The sequence below is a fragment of the Nipponia nippon genome, unplaced genomic scaffold, assembly GCF_047370975.1.
Source record: "Nipponia nippon isolate SJK-2023a ecotype South Korea unplaced genomic scaffold, ASM4737097v1 scaffold_1, whole genome shotgun sequence".
NCBI classification, from domain to species: Eukaryota; Metazoa; Chordata; class Aves; order Pelecaniformes; family Threskiornithidae; genus Nipponia; species Nipponia nippon.
In genome coordinates, this window is record NW_028262290.1 from 148,290,968 (window position 1) to 148,308,533 (window position 17,566).

General features: G+C 39.6%; 1 protein-coding gene across 6 annotated transcripts in view; it reads right to left on the reverse strand.

The window, feature by feature from the left end:
• Positions 1 to 17,566, reverse strand: part of ARHGAP21 (Rho GTPase activating protein 21) — a 126,941-nt gene that overhangs the window by 81,657 nt on the left and 27,718 nt on the right. For 2 of the 6 annotated variants that reach the window (XM_087776915.1, XM_087776897.1), the window contains exon 1: positions 7,341 to 7,450. The exons of the other annotated variants lie outside the window; for them this stretch is intronic. In XM_087776915.1, the coding sequence (XP_087633041.1) occupies positions 7,341 to 7,424 (84 nt within the window). In that variant the 5' untranslated portion in view covers positions 7,425 to 7,450. Of the gene's footprint in view, positions 1 to 7,340; positions 7,451 to 17,566 lie in introns of those variants that run through there. 6 annotated transcript variants of the gene reach the window in all.

The following is a 17,566-nucleotide window of genomic DNA, read 5'->3' on the forward strand; positions in this document are numbered from 1 at the left end:
TTAGCATAATTCAACACTAAAATGATCCTAATCTACCATCTAAATGTCTATTACATTTTATATTACATATACAGACAAAAAGTACACTATATTTTGTGTGTGTGCACATATATACACATATATGTGTAGCAGCTTGTCCACATCCAAAAACTGTAGTGCTTTACTGAGATTCTTTTCAAAGCTAAGTGCACTTCAGTTTAGATCATGCCTTTTACTTCCACAGACCAACAGCCAATTTCAAGCAACAGCACCAAGAAACAGAGTAAAAAGTATAGGGACTTCATAGGACAGAGATGCAAACTATTTTCACCATGTGTTTTTGTTTATATCTTGCATTTAGTATTGACAATAAAACACCCACACAGTTCATAGTATTAAATTTAGTGAGAGAAACATTAAAAACAAAAAGAAATTTAGAGCTTCCTTGTTTTCTTATAGGCTCATTAGCAAAAGCCTCCCCTCTTAACAGCTACATCCTTAAACTGGAAAGAAAGGAAACATCTGCAGGGCTGGTAGCATAACAGCAAAGTGTCACGTGATCTTAATTTAGCTAAATTGAAGCTTTTCCTTCTCTGCTTGTTCTGTCGTTGCTTAAGAATAGGAAATGCTTTGTCCTCACCTTACAGTCTAATCTGGAAATATCAGAGACAGGAGGTGAAGAAAGCATGCTTCTACCCCTCAGCATTGAAGCAATGTTTGAGGTTACTCCATGCGTGATAAAAGAACCTTCTCAGCAATCTGACAGAAGCGATAAAGAGTGGTTTGCAGAGTCACCGTCTGTCAAGGGCTGCCTTACATTGCTTCTTTCAGCCTATGGGAACTTTTTGATAGACCCAAGAGTACGAGCCACCCCATGACCCACTCCACTTCCTACAAATGGGGAGAGAACAATAAGAAACACCGCCAAATGTCCCCAGCTAAGTACACTACTGCAAAAATAGGAGTGAGTTTCAACAACATTTGTGCTCTTTTGCTTTCTAGAATAACGTGGACTTTATCAAGCACACAGCATACCAGGGAACTTCCACTACACTTTCACCAGACTATTACCTATTTACATATGTGAGAGAGTTTTGCAGAAGCCATTAAGAAAAACAAAATCACCACACAGTGTAAAACCTGACCTGCACAGACCCCATTTCAATAACCAGATGCACCACGGCTTTAAATTAACATCAGCTCTGAAACTACCTCCACATTTCCTTCAGTTCATACTGTTTCTCTCCACCATAGTCAGAGGCTATGTCTTGGTTCAAAAAATGATTAATTCTGCAAGGGACATAATTTAAGTTGGCCAAACCACCCAAGAGAGCACCCACGTCTACACAGCCTCTTTGTCCCTACAGCAAACCTCTGTGCTTGGACTAGGCTACTCCATGATGCAGCTACAATGCTGAGTAAGGGCTTTACTTTGTGGGCTCAGCAGTGGGACAGAAATACCTTACTGCTGTCTATCAAACGTAGGTATGAGGCTGACCTCTTACTGAAGTGACTGAACTCTTCAACATAAACAGAATATGCTCATTCCTGTTCTAAAAACAAGAAAATGAAATCATTTAGAGACTACCCACACCACTTCATCTGCATAAATGCATCATCATACCTGCTGATCATTCAAGCTGTTAAGATCATTCAATTCTGCAATATTGCAGCTTTACTTCAGATTTTATTTCATGTGCAACAGAAGTGTCTCTGACCTGCCCAAAGCCAAAATGAAGCCTTTGGAAGACCAGGGAATTGACCCTCAATGTCAAAATCCAAACTGCCACCCTAAAACCATGGTTATTGCAAGCGAGTTGTTCTTCCAGAGTCTGACTCTATTTGTGGAAGATTTACCTAGACACGAGGAGAGTTTTAAGAACAACTGGCTTGACAGAAAAACTATTTGTATCAACCCTAAACTTGCTAAGTTTAACACAAAGAACATGGCTCAAAACACCATAAAACTTGTAAGACAAACGTGACGATATTCTTTACATCCCCCCCCACACAGCTTCCCTCCTCAAAAATAACCTCTAAATAGACAGCTTGAGCTACTCAGCGTTAAAGCTTTCTAATACAGAAACTATTAATAAACTCCTGCAAACTCATCACTTAAATATAATCCTGGTCCCGTGTTTCAAGATATTTAATTTGAACATACTCTATAATGTACAACTCAGAAGTGAAAAGGCTTGGGTTTTGCACAAAAAAAAAATTAGCATAAACAGATGTAAAGCCACATATCCAAACACCCAAGTTAAATTATTTCAAAACTCTGCATTTGTAATCTACTGTGCATATACAACAGAGGAAGAAAAGCAGCTTTTTCAGTGAAGAACTTCATTTACAAAGACATAATGCACAAGAAGATGCTTAAAAAAGGACTGTCAAGTCATTAATCTGAAAAAAAAAAATCTTAAGTCTTTATGCCCAGAGATGAGATATCACTAAGAGGATAGAGAGGAGAAAGTTGTCCACAGGATTTTCAGTTTAGTTGCAAATCTAGAAGCTTCTGAACATTGACTTAGGATGTGATCATACACTACCTGCGTATTTCCTCACAGTTTGCATTCAATACATCAGTAAGAATGGTTGATATAGATAACTAAATCTACATTTGTATCTCTGTCTGGAAGTTGGGGCGGGGGGAGAGAAGGAATCTATTTTAACACAAATCTATTTGCTTATTTAAGAACTACTTGTCTTTGCATGCCTATTACTATGGCTTGAATTGCTCACTGTTGCTGAGTTACTTCCCTGTACTTCTGAATATTACAAAATGTTTCTCCAGCAATGTGAATTCCCACAATGAGTAAAGCCACCAGTTATTTCCTGCAATGATTTTACACCTTTTAGTCAATAAAACTGAAAACATCACACCCTGCACTGCTATGAGACAAGATTTTTATCATATTCCCTCCTTCCCCGACGCAGCAGATAAACAGAAATAAGAGCACAGTAACATAACATAAATATCACATTTCAAAACTGTTATCAGCTGCAAATGTCTCAGAAGGAATGCAGCCACCTTTGTTATTTCATCCTCCAAGTGACACATTTGGAAGACTGAAAAGCTTTTTTAATGTTATCGGAGATTCTCTGACGGAAGGGAAATAGCTGCAGTGCAGCAGCTGCTGCAGTACTGCTGCGTTCTCGGGCTTGAAGACAACGTGAGAGCTGGGCTTGCACTGCAACATCTCATTCTCACATCCTGCCTCACAGAAAAGATAGCCTGCAATAATGAACTTAAGTTAAAAAAAATAGAAGTAAGAGATCTTGGCTGCCATAATGTCACAACCTACTAACGTACTGTCATGTACAACAATATAATCTTTGATGAGAAGGTTCCTCCAAGCCCAACAACTTCAATGGTCAGGCCCACCCTGTGCAATGAAATTTGACCAACTCTAAGTTTACAGAACTTTGTAGAACACCTGGCTCTGGCTAAGAAACCCAAGGTTTAAGTATTTACATGGCTGAAAGAACATTATTGTTACTTTTAGAGGTTAGGATGCAGCAATAAGATAAAAAAAGAGAAGCCAGATGTTATTCAGCAAAGAACCAATAAGGACAGCACATCAGAAGATCTGCTCTTCTCAAACTGATAAAAGTCTGCTCAGAGCACCGTGATGACCTATGCTCTGTGCTGGTAAGAAGACAACCTACATTCAACTTGTGGTCTACTGTTCCCTACCTAACACTTGAAAGCAAGGTATTTGTGACGCAAGGATCAAAAAACAAAACTGTTATTATCATCTACTTCATATTATCTACCAGTAATTCTTCCAACCATCTGAAGAAGTGGTATTTATTGTTTTAGACATACTTGCTCTAATATATTGCACCATGGCCACAAGGTGAATAGACATACCAAGCATCTCAAGAGTTTACTCCCATGCTGAAGGCTGATAAAAGATGTCCTTGAGAGGACAGAGGGGGTAGGTCCTTCTGTGCCTTACTGAAGATAAGCCTAGTTATTATGTTACTGAGTAAAAATATTACTTAGCACTTCCATACATTTGTTGAAGAAGAACTGTTACTTGGATCACAACTAGTATGCTAAGTTATGATTCTGAGACTACAACTCCATAAACACCAGACTATCGAAGGAAAAAAAAATTACCTTAGCTTTATTTTTTAAGGCATTTTCTCTCTTTCTCTACTTTTTTTTAAGAAGAAAAAGGACTAGAAATTCCTCGTTTACCAAGACCAGACTATATTAATAATAGGATTAATCATCTATGATACTGCTGGAGCAGTCTGGATAAGTACAGACACAAATCTGCACATAAATCTATTTAAAATGGTCTCCCACAGGATACTCTCCTTCACTAATCCTACATTTCCAATCACACTGAAGTTCTAAATTGCCCGTAAGACTTGCACACTTGAATCCACCCCATGTCCCGCCAGACAACAGTCACAGACAACACAAAAAAGAAGCAAGACACTTCAATACTTTGCAATAACTCATTTTAAGAAAGGTTAAAAGATAGGTAATGAAGCTGTTCCACGAACAAAGAGTGAAAGATGAAAAATTGCAAGTATTTGGTTTATTTTTGTATTCTTAGATTACCGCAGAAGGCTTCTGAGTGATTATTCATAGATCACCACGTGATAGCCATCAATCCCGTCCAAGGTTTGGACTAAAAACTGTAAATCATTGATGTCAGCAGAACTACACAGATTTGCATCATCTAATAATTTGATTTTAAAGGTTTCTGTTTTAGTACAAAACACTGCATATCCTTTGAAAACATTCTAATACACACAACGGCTTGCTGTATCAGAGCGCAAAGGGCAACTGTCTCCAGTCATGGTCACTTCCATGCTGCACTGTGAAAGTCCTTTTTGTAAAATCTAAATTACCACAGCAGACACAAGAAAATATTCCTGCCTATTTCATATTTGTTCGCTTCCTGTTTTTAAAATCAAACTTCGGGAAATGTATGCCGGGGAGGGGGAAGCAGTAACATCAAAAGAAATCCTTAGAATGACTCTGTAACCCAGTTTGAGAAATTATTAGTAACACATACAGACAATTAAGTAGATTTGTATTTTCTTCTTGAATATACAGGGCTCTGAGGAACCTGATCTAGTTGTAGATGTCCCTGCCAATTGCAGGGGGGATGGACTAGACGACCTTCCATCCCAAAGCATTCTATGATTCTGTGATATATTTCTGATGACTCTTTAGAAGAAAACTTGTATAAGGCAAACCTTCAACTCAGCTCTTGGATCACAAGCAGTAATTCATCCCCTGATGTTTTACTGGGGTCAGGGTGGATGGAAATGGCCAAAAAAGCTGCATAACTTCTCTTAATTCAAGGTTACCATGAGGCAAACCAGAGTTGTGCTGTGAGGTTACACTTGAGAAAGAGCGGTTGTCTCAGACTTCACGGGTCACCCACCTGCTTTCTCACCAGCAGCCTGCTTGGACACTGCTAGGTGCAGAACCTGGAGAGCAACACTGCTACATGAAGCAGTGTGCATCTCTCACCGGGCCTGACAGCTTTCACTTCTGCCATGGCATTTCAAATGCAGTAGGAAGAGAGCAGCTACACTGTAATATCCATAAATGAACTTTCAGCTTCATTTCAAAGAAAAATATCAGCAGCAACTCATTAAAATGTATAGTTTGCAGGGACTGCAGTAAAAAAACAAAACAAAACAAACAAACAAAAAAAACCAACACAAAACAAAGCACCCCCAAAAAACCTGAAACACAGCATGTTCTGCTTAAATAATAAAATCTAGGAAGATCAAGCAGTTCAGTAACATTTCTACCTCAAGCATGCAAGTAATTTGAAGTATAATGATCTAAGGCTTGGTTTTTCTTTCCAGCTTGGTAAGAAACAGTTTTTAGGTTGTGTGAACCCTGTTCTGTTTTTTTGTTTGGTTTTGGGTTTGTTTGGGGTTTTTTTTGGTGGTGGTGGTGGTTTGGGTTTTTGTTTTAGTTTGTGGTGGTTTTTTTGTTGTGTGGTTTCCCCCCCCCCCCCCCAAATGTTTCACTTCAATCTGCTCAAAATATAATTCCCCTTTCCCTTCCCTCTAGTTATATCAAACTCATTTTGAAACTTCACAGGAGTGCCCATATCATGAGCCAAGCCTTTTCTTATTTCTTCTTGATTTCTCTAAAGTATGGGAAGCAATTGTCATACTGAATTTGCCTATACAGGTGAATTCTTACATGTGTAAGCAAACTAGATCAAACTTAGTGAAACAGTTAAGCATCTGGGAAAATTAAGACTAAGAGAATGCTTCAAGTTTCCTCTGTTTTTTCGAATTCAACAGAAAAGACTTCTTTAACCTACAACGTTAAGGAGATGACTCAAAAAACCCAGACATTGTGAATCAGCTTTTACATCATTTAAAAAAAAACAAAACCAACAACCAAACACAACACACAACAACAAAACAAAAAAAAACCCCAACACACAGCAATGTATTTTCCTGATTAAGAAGTTCCAGTACAGACATGACATACAGGAGTTGTTTGTATTTTAAATGGCATATTGTTTCAAAGGATTTCTATGGATGGTGGGAATATTTTTGAATCACCTGGCTCTAGTTACTGTACTGAAACTGCAACTTCATAAGAAGTTCCTTCCCCTTACATCATAGAAGAATAAAATAAATTTTCTTCAGTGACTAGCTGAATGTTATATGAAAACTAAATATCTAGAGTACCTTGAAAGTAGTACTACAACTGCATACACTATTTTAAATCCTTTATAAGTGGATTCTATTTTAAAACATTTCCATTCAAATCCAGGCAGGGTTTGTTTTTTTTTTTTCCCCCCTCCAGTTCTGCAGTAAGTCAGTCAATTAGACTTAAATCTGTCCATATTAAGAACTGAATAACATCCTGTGGAAATTTATTTTATCCTGTATGTTAAAAAAAAAAAAAAAGTAACAACCTCCCCTCACACTATTTTTTAATCATATTCATGATCAGGTATTTTGAAATAGCCAAGATGTTTGAGTCCTTTTAAAGCAGGAAAACAAATCAGCTTTATATTTATTAACAATGCAGTTTATCCTGGCATATGTCCCCCTTCCTGTATGTGATATTTACCTTTTTGTGCAATTCATGAAGTAAAATCCCTCAAAGCTTAAGACTCTAAGGAAACAATCTAAAGTACTCAAAGTGTTAAAAAAAGCAATTATATAGTCAAAGCATGCTTTATACGATAATAACTCTAGAAAACTCCCTGGTAAACAGCAACATTTCTAATACTACATCCTCAATAGGACTGGGGGTAGGGAGAAGAGATCAACCGGAGCCTTTTTTTTTTTATATATATACTAAATTATATAATCATATTAAAATATGTAAGGACAAGCAAACAACAAACCTGACCGCTCCACGCACAATACAGGTTACATATGAAACTCCAGTTGTGATTGATCATGCAGTCCAAAATCCTGAACTGGGCCATATCTTGCTCTAGCGCAGAATGCTGCTGTGCTCTGACTCAGCTTTTGTCCGGGTGATCCTCGAGGATATGAGAGCTATGCAGTAATGACATTCAGGAACAAGGACCTTCCTTCCTGTTCAGTTTCCCTTCCCACCCCAACCATGTGTCAACTCAACAAGATAAACTGACAGAACTGCATAACATTCTTCAAAATAATACTTCCGAAGCTGCCAAATCATGCATTTCTGGGAAAAAAAATGGGAAATAAGAACAACCTAAGAAATCTCACTATAGCAAACACAGAAAGGCACTCTCAAACTATGCTTGTTCTTCCCAGCCCCCTCTTCATTTCTGCTACTGCTGAAACCAGCCTGAATATCAATAATTTTGTGTAATAATTTATATTATATGAATCTTAAACTTGCTCAGGCACAGTTGTGATGATGGCTTCTGTGTTTTCATGAGGTCCAAAAGCTTATGGCTCGTATTTAAACAGAGCACAACATGAGCAACTTTTCAAAGTCAAGAAAATTTCACAGTTTTCATAAAAATTATATAGATTTCTCTACTTCGGGTTGTTAAATGACAGGCTCCCCTATAAACCTATCAGAGTACTGTTAGCATTGCACAGAAACACTGTCTCCCTTTTGCAAGGAAGGATGACAGCCGCTCTATTGATAGGGAAACAGAAGATTACTGGGATCCTGAGAAACTGCAGAAATACTGGAAGAGTTTCATTATTTATGTATTTCTTTTTTGCAATCGGAGAACAACCACTCTGTTTCAGCATGCACTTCACCTTCTGTGTCTTAACTGTCTACCTTGTATTCCCCCTTCCCCTTCAAAGGTGAGATTCAGAAATATAGGAAATGTGTTTTCACAGAAACATACACATTCTATCTGAAGATTACATGAACTATTAGACTAGTCACAGAAACAACTTACAATAATCTGCAGTTTAAACACCGCAATTAACTAACGAACGCTTCAGAAACAGACAGGCATGGTTCTATCTACCAGCTGTAGCTCAAAATAATTTAAAACTGGAACATATTATTTGTTGAAAGTATTAGAGATCCCAAACTATTCTCGCTATTATCTCTCCAGTGGTACAAGAAGGGACCCAAGCATTCTGACCTGAAGCCAAGGAAGGAGCAGAGACAGTCCCAAAGAAAATAGGGCCTCAAGGGTCCCCCCCATTCCCAGGCTCAACCGCTCCTTCAGTAAGAAAAGAATAAGGATAGCGAAGGAGACAAGACATGTATGAGGAGAAGGGCAGTGTTCTGTTTGCATCAGCACTCACGCTCTGCCTCAAGGAAGAACATCTGTGAGATGCAAAAGGCTTTTATATCTTGAGAAAGTACGGAGGAATGCGACAGGAACAGGTGCCCAATTCACCCTTTGGTCCAGTAATGGCCAAACAACTGGAAAGTACTTCAGATGTGAAAGAAATGCTGTGTGATAAAAGCGGCCTGGAAATACAATAAACTTGTATATGAGGATCAAACAAATGGTGTGGCCAAACAGCAGCTTGTAACTTTGGAACAGTGATACAAGTACGGCCTCATTTGTTTTAACCAAATCAAACAAAAAACATCTTGTGCTAATTTCTCATCCCAAGGGCCCTAGGAATTAATGCCGGAGTCCAAGCCAACCTCTTCCCTTCTCACCAGTGTGAGCAGTCTGCAAACTTCCAAGACACACTTGTGTACAACAAATCTGTTCTGGTTCATTTTAAGATGCACATCGCAGAGACTCGCTATTATCCTTACAACACCTAATTATGAAAAATGGAGAACAGTAGTATCAGTGCAACAGAGCACAAAATGAATGTGGCCTCAGAAAAAGCACTTAAAGAAGGGGATTAAAGAGCTCAAGATATTAAAACAATAAAATCTCCTCATACAAGTTAAATGGCCTGCACTGAAGCAGCCTGTGCTGACAAGGGGCTAGAAGAAATGTCCTGCTTAGCAACTATTACTAGGTGGAACAGATACACTTCCTCACAACAGACATCATAACTACCCAAGCTTGAGAAATCTTGGAGAGGGAGGATGTTTGGGAAGGTCTTACGGAGCAGGGGGTTACTGCAGAGCTGCTAGAGCAGAACGAGGCAGCGAAGTCTCCAGGACAGGAATGCTGGAACAAGGAGGGACCCGGCACCCTGCAGGACTGGCAGCAGGGGTGCTGGCAGAACGTGTGGGGCAGCCTGCACACGGCTGGAAAAGCCGCCTGCTGCACATCAGTTGCGCCGTGGAAAAATGCTGTCATCAACTAAATAAGGTGGAAGAAAGAAGGGAAGGGAGATCTGGAAAATTAAGACTGCTGTTTTGTACTAAAAACATCATCAACCAGGTTCTTCTTCAACAGTACTTTGGTACGATTCTGCAGTGATCGGTGTCATTATCAATTATCTACTTTAAGATCCATAAAGTATCACTCAGTATTTATTCCCTATGAAGTAACTGAAAGTACAAGTATTCAACATAGAATATTAAAAGTCTCCTACTGCACAGTATGATATAAAAAAGAAAAAAAAATGAGTCAGTTAAACCTCAGAATCGAATTGGTGCAACTCTTCCCATAAAATCAGAAGCCTTTATTAACCTGTTACTTTTTGGCATTTGTTTTCAAATCTGTTTTAAGGAAATTGTAAAACAAAAGTTATTTTTTTTCCCCTCCAATCTGGCCAGTGCTTATGTACCATTGCAATTCATGCACAAGTGTCCAAATACTACAGATGAAAACATAAGTAACAATATAGAGCAGTAGGACAAGATTTTCAGAAACAATCAGTGTTGGCCTGACAGCTGCCACCAAAAATCAGTATTAAAATGCCTGTAAATTCCAATAGGTATAGAATGAGGTGACGACCAAAGTTTTTGCAAGCCTGAGTCTTTACTGAAGTCCCTTAGGTAAATGGAGGCGCTCAGAAACTGCTGCAAGAGTAGCATCAATAGTAAGTTGCAGTTGTTGCTTAAAACTGACTCTTTCTCACAATTTTCATCTAAGTCAATCTGTGTACTTGTAAAATTTGATCTGCCGTTACTGAAAACTGTTCCTGATAATCTTCAGATAGCCTGGCAATTGCTCCCTCATTTACAAGAGACAAGCTCTTTCCTGGTATGAGGCTAAATCAAATTCCACTAACTTAGCCCTCCTCTGTTCTAACCTAACTTTCTTTACTGTTAACATGTTTTTTGGAAGACCTTATTTATTTCTCCTAAGCATGGTTAACTATGCTTAGGAGATTCTGCTTAGAAGATTCTTGTGCAAGTGCACAAGAATTGATGGAACCTCCTTAAAGCAGGCATACAACAAATAGAGAGCTTCCCTTTTTGCCTTCAACACTCAATTTACTAATGCCTTCCTTAAAAAAAAAAAAAAAATAATGCAAAAACAAAACCAAAATAATTTGTGTTGTAAATATTTTAAACTTTTTAAAAGTTGATAAAAGTTTTGCCCAAAATTTAAAAGCAAGGCTTCCACACTGAATTTCCAATTTGGAGTATAAAAAGGCCAACAGAGCATTTAAAGATGCACTCATTGCATAACTAGAGGACACACATCAATGTTAGCAGGCTCCAAAGGTCTCAATGTCCAAATGCCCAAAGATTTCCTTGTCATACACTGAGCTTTGATTGGAAAAAAAAAACCAAAAACATTATGACATCCCAGTTTTGTGGTTCTACTGCTGGTCAGTTTACCTTCCCCTAAAATAATGAAAAGACCACTTCAAATTCAAAGAATACAATGCAGCTGAAGCTCAATTATGCAATTTGTTAAGTAAAAAAAAAGGTAAGAGCCTGTCCAAAGCATCATGTCCTCTCAAAGACTGCCTGTCACACCGTGTAATGTTTTCTCCTGGTGTTAAAAACTGCAGGTTTAGGGTCTCAATATTTTGAGGTAACTAAGCTAAAAACAGGTCAGAAATGTAACTTCAACTCGTTATTTCTCAGAATCTGTAAGTCTTGTATGCAAATTCTGGAAGGTTAGAAAGGAACAGTAGAGAAGAGACAACATTTTCCTAAAAAATATGCCCCTCAAGTATCTAGATTTCTATCTAAAAACTGCAGTGAGCTTTCTGAAACAGAAAACACAGCTCACGCTCACAGAAAGGAAGGGCTTCCACTTCCTAACGAGCCCAGATACTTTTTGTACACGAGCAAATATGCAAGCCGTACACAGGGGTCAACCGCATCGTCAGCATACACTGGAGCGTGTCCCAGAAAGATGCCTTTCAGAACTTAGAGCACCAAGTTCTTTGAAAGGGTACATCCTTTAGTAAAGAAAACCTTTTTTTTTTCCTCCATTAAGCTAATTCTAGTCAATTCATGTTCTCTTCTTAGAGAACACGCCTGTGTAAGAAGGCACTGTGAATCTATACATGATAATGCTGGCCAGGCCACTCTCCATTATTTATCAGCAGTCCTGGTCAACCGGGGAGGTCCTGGATGACTGGAAGCTAGCAAATGTGACACCCCTCTACAAGAAGGGTCAGAAGGAGGATCCCGGGAACTACAGGCCTGCCAGCCTGACCTCGGTGCCGGGGAAGGTCATGGAGCAGATCATCTTGAGTGCCATTATGCAGCAAGTGCGGGACAACCGAGGGATTGGGCCCAGCCAGCATAGGTTTATGAAAGGGAGATCCTCTTTCACTAACCTGGTCTCCTTCTATGACAAGGTGACCTGCTTAGTGGATGAGGGGAAGGCTGTGGATGTTGTCTACTTGGACTTTAGTAAGGCCTTTGACACTGTCTCCCACAGCATTCTCCTGGAGAAGCTGGCTGCTCACGGCTTGGATAAGTGCACTCTGCGCTGGGTTAAAAACTGGCTGGACGGCCGAGTCCAGAGAGTGGTGGTGAATGGAGCCAAATCCAGTTGGCGGCCAGTCACAAGTGGTGTTCCCCAGGGCTCAGTACTGGGGCCAGTTCTGTTCAATATCTTCACTGATGATCTAGATGAGGGGATCGAGTGCACCCTCAGTAAGTTTGCAGATGACACCAAGTTGGGTGGAAGTGTTGATCTGCCTGAAGGTAGGAAGGCCCTACAGAGGGACCTGGACAGGCTGGATCGATGGGCCGGGGCCAACTGCGTGAGATTCAACAAGGCTCAGTGCCGGGTCCTGCACTTGGGTCACAACAACCCCATGCAACGCTACGGGCTGGGGGAGGAGTGGCTGGAGAGCTGCCTGGCTGAAAAGGACCTGGGGGTGTTGGTTGACAGCTGCCTGAACATGTGCCAGCAGTGTGCCCAGGTGGCCAAGAGGGCCAATGGCATCCTGGCCTGTATCAAGAACAGTGTGGCCAGCAGGACCAGGGAGGTGATAATGCCCCTGTACTCGGCACTGGTGAGGCTGCACCTCGAGTACTGTGTTCAGTTTTGGGCCCCTCACTACAAGAAGGACATCGTGGTGCTGGAGCGTGTCCAGAGGAGGGGAACGAAGTTGCTGAAGGGTCTAGAGCACAAGTCTTATGAGGAGTGGCTGAGGGAGCTGGGGTTGTTTAGCCTGGAGAAGAGGAGGCTGAGGGGAGACCTTATTGCTCTCTACAACTACCTGGAAGGAGGGTGTAGCAAGGTGGGGGTTGGTCTCTTCTCCCAAGTAACAAGTGATAGGACAAGAGGAAACAGCCTCAAGCTGCGCCAGGGGAGGTTTAGGTTGGATATTAGGAAAAACTTCTTCATCGAAAGGGTAGTCAGGCATTGGAACAGGCTGCCCAGGGCAGTGGTTGAGTCTCCATCCCTGGAGGTATTTAAAGAACGGATAGATACAGTGCTTGAAGACATGGTATAGATGGACTTGGCAGTGATAGGTTGACGGTTGGACTCGATGATCTTAAGGGTCTTTTCCAACCTTGATGATTCTATGATTCTAATGCATAAAAATTACTCTCTAAGGTTATCTTTTAAGAGTCAGGCATGGAAAATGTACTTCAGTAAACGATGACTGGACTGAGAACACAAGCAAACCGAGGAAGTCCCATTACAAGCAAACCTAGTTATTACTTTATCTATCCAGTTAAGAAATCAGCACGCTTGGAGCCAGTAAGAGAATTTCAGTGGCACTACTGTCCAATACAACAACAAAGGCTTTGCGGCACTCTACACCAAGCAATGAGTATTTTCTCCCTTGTACTGACATTTTAATGACTTCAAAATAAAACAAAGCATGCACACACATAAGCAACTAATAGCATCTTCATTGGTTCCGCCCTTCTTCCACATCAGATAAGATGTTTTTCAAATCTGGAAGGCAATTATTTTTCACCAGAAGTTACAAGCTCCTAAGAAGGACAAGATTTTGTTCACCCTTGTCCCAAATACAGAAGAGGTAGAAGGCTTTTATAGTACTTCTCAATCCCCTTTGCTACCATTAACCACAGTTGTACACAATGATTACGTGAAAAGAATTTCAAAAGCCACCGAAATACATTTCAGAGGTTACCAACAAGGTGTAGACGGATAATAATGATGAAGCTCCAGAGGAAATCTGGCTTCTTTTAGTAAATGAAATCGAGAAGTATACAAGAACAAAAAGGAAAAGCATGTCTGAAAAAAAGAGTATTTCCATTGCTCAACTCACAAGATTGACAATGAGAAAAGTTCCTACAAACCAAGTCAAGAGCAGGAAGAGGCTGAAATATGATTTCCATTCTGAATTCTTTCCTATCACTGGAATTGTTACAAAAAGCTATGAACATTACAAAAGGAAAAAACAGTAAATACAAAAAAATATCTCTCCATATTAAAAAAAAAAATCTGGAGTGTTTCCTTCCCCCTCTATCAACTTCTTTTTATGATGCAATACAGTTAATAGAACTAGAAACACAACAGATATCCTTAGGGGAAAAAAATTCAACTCTAGAACAGCTGGCACAGTACCATTTTAGGCTGTTTAACACATTTGTACCAGTCTGCTACAACTCTCCTAGTAGTCCAAGTACTGAAAAACCAAGCAAGTACACAGGACTTACCACTCTTCCATCAGAAACTAAGGGCAAAAGAAAATAACTGAGATTAGCATAACTGTCATTTTTCTTCTGCATGAATGCAACTTACATTTTTAATCAATATATAAGCTCATTAGATGAATCAAACAATGTATTTTTGTGTTCAATTTTGTGAACACACACACCCCCCGCAAACAAATTTGCAATATCTAAAATCATACAAGAGAGTTGTTCTAGTAACGTTTTAAAGACTCATGCAGAGTGAGGTACTCATCCGTTTGACTCCCTAACTCTTCAAAAATCCTCTTGCATCCACTCTCAGATGACTTCACCATCATCCTGTTTGCCTCCAAAAAGGATATGGGATAGCAATATTGATCTGTTAAGAGTTAGTTTGAGTCATGACAGAGAAAACTCCTTTTCTCTTGAGCTACCAGTTCACCAGTTAAGCTGAAGTACTGCCCACTTCCTTGGATTTTAGCGTCAGCCATTTTCAGTGGACTAGTTTAGTGCTTCCTTACTCTAACCGACTTCTGTTTAGGATGCGATACAAGATGCATTCTCTCTTCCCCTTTATCTGACCTGTTCAGTTACAGATTTCTTCTTTTGTTTCAGAGAATGATCAGGTATCCAAATAAGAATTGACTTTTTACTCACTTCGGCTACAGGAAAGTATCATTTTGTATGTTATTCCACAAAAACTAATATACTGGAAAAAAAATAGCATACAGGTCCCCAGACTGAACTCTAGTAAGGTAGCTGACAACCTTTAGAAACTGGAAGCAAGCTTCTACCACTGTTCTATTTAAGAAATGCACAGCCAAATTTAGTGGGGACTGAATGAGATACACAAGCAATATGTACTCTTATGCAACGTATACTTCTGTGATACCATTAAGCACTTCTGTAACATTTACGATGTTAATGAGATCAAACTCATGAGAACACAGAAGTTTTCTCAAGCTACGGCTCAACATCTCACAAGAGCAGGTCACTTGCTTTCCACCTGCAAGTTCCTGGATAACAAAAGAAAGATGGTATGCTCCTGTGGAAATTCCTGTTTGTCTAACACAATGTTGACACAACTGTATCAGTATCATTTCAGCGTTCACTTTTTCTTACTATCCTTAGTTTTATACAGAGGATGAAAAAGCAAAACCAAAAGAAACTAAAACAAGTGTATTTGTTAACTGCATTCTACATCACATTAGTGCTACTCACCTGGTTATTTTACATCATCTCCACTTAAAGAAGAAATGCAACATGACTTAATTTGAACTTTCTCTCCATGCTAATTTTTTCATGTCCAACCAAAACATGAAAAAAATACTGCAATGCTTACTGCTGCCATAATGTACCACCACCACTGAATCTGTCCTTATGAAAACAACAACTATAAGCTACATTAGCAATTGTGTCTAAATTACACGTGCATCTCTAGAATACATACTGCATACAGTGCTAAGGATGCAGCCATGATCAGATTGGAGAGCAGCGAGGGGTTTTCCCCACCCACCCCCCAGGAATGACGGTAAAGGCATCTAAATTAAATCACATCAAATGTAATGCCTTTGGTACCAACAGCACACATTTTCTTTCAAAGATTTTCTATTTACAGTACCAGTGATCCACACGCGTGGGTCCACAACTGGCTTGAGCCCCACCACAGGGGTAATTCTAATAGGTGCTTCCTGCTGTCTCCATATTCTTCACTGTGCTGCAGTGCCGTGTGATCAGCTCTGCTGTTTGCTGATCCGAGCCCAAAGCCAGAACTAAGTGAGTTTCTTGCCTCCGCAAGATTGGGTTTCAGAATCCCAAAACTTCCATTTTGAGACATGAATATACATTAATGTATATAGAAACATATAGGAAAATATAGCACTAGCTCTGGTGATTATAGAGAAAATCCTTTGAATGTACTGGGACACGTATTTACACAGCAAATCTATTATAATACAGTTAAGTCTTCTCAATAATCTAGCAATCTCTAAATACAAGATTTGGATAAAGCTAATCACCAAGTGTGACCACCCTGAAGCACCTTAATTTGCAGCCCAATATCCTCTTATTGAAACCAGGGGGTGCTCAGAAGGCTGAGCTGTTTGTGTGCTGAGAACTGTCTGAGCTTCTTGCAAGACGATCCCAGAAAGCAACACCTATGTCACGCTACATAGGAAGACACTCTGACAGCCTGATCAGAACAAAGCTGTATCCCTGCTTTCGCTGACCTAAGACTGTTAGAAGAGAACCAAAATTAAAAATCATTACTGTTGGTAAATACAAGAACTATTCAATACTAAGACATTTTCAATGAAATACTCATATTTGAGTTACTATAGTGGGTTCTCAAGACTTCACTAGATGGTCTACCCCAAAATACAACTTTGACATTCCATAGGGGATCATAGCAGACTGCCCTTCAACACCAAGTACAGATTTTGAAGTTAAGAATGCCTCACTTAACAGGCCATTAGACCAGCTGAGCTCCTCCTGAAGCCAGCTAAAATAAAGAAATAAACTCATCGTTAAAATAAAATTACCAGAGCATGTGTGAAGCAACTCGAGTTTCTCAGCTAGCACAATAATCACCTCCCTTGCTTCCCCTGCCCTCCTCTTCCCTCAGCTGGAAGGCAGCCCACTGGCAGAGCAAGAAAGGGACCGTACAGAGCTGTCAGTCAGAAAGGTAAATTCCAACAGCAAGTTGAAGTCTAATCTTAACTATGATTAAGAATTTCCTAACATTTCTTTCACTTAGCTAGTATCACTGACTGAACTGAAAAAACCCAAACCCTGAAAATTAGTTTTGGCACGCTGGAAAATGTACTACGTAGTATTATTAATCTTATTTTTCATAGAACATCTTTATTTTGCTATTCTAAACATACAGGGTTTTTTTCCATGAGTGTCATGGAGTAACAAAAACATGTTTATGTGAAATGATAACTTACCCTTGCAGATGGCCAATCTCTATAATTTTAAGCTTCGCCATCTGCACTATCAGAGCACTATTTTTCATGATGTTATCTTAGTTCACAAGGTATTTTTGCACTTTTTATCTACAGTCTTAACCTTTCCCTGTATCTTTATAGTATCCTATCATTTTAACTTCCTTCGTTGCTCCAAATGTAGCCATGTAGAAAAAAAAAATCATGAAACAGGCAGAAGAGGAGACTGGAATTTTAGTGCTATAATGATTACGCATACACCATTTTC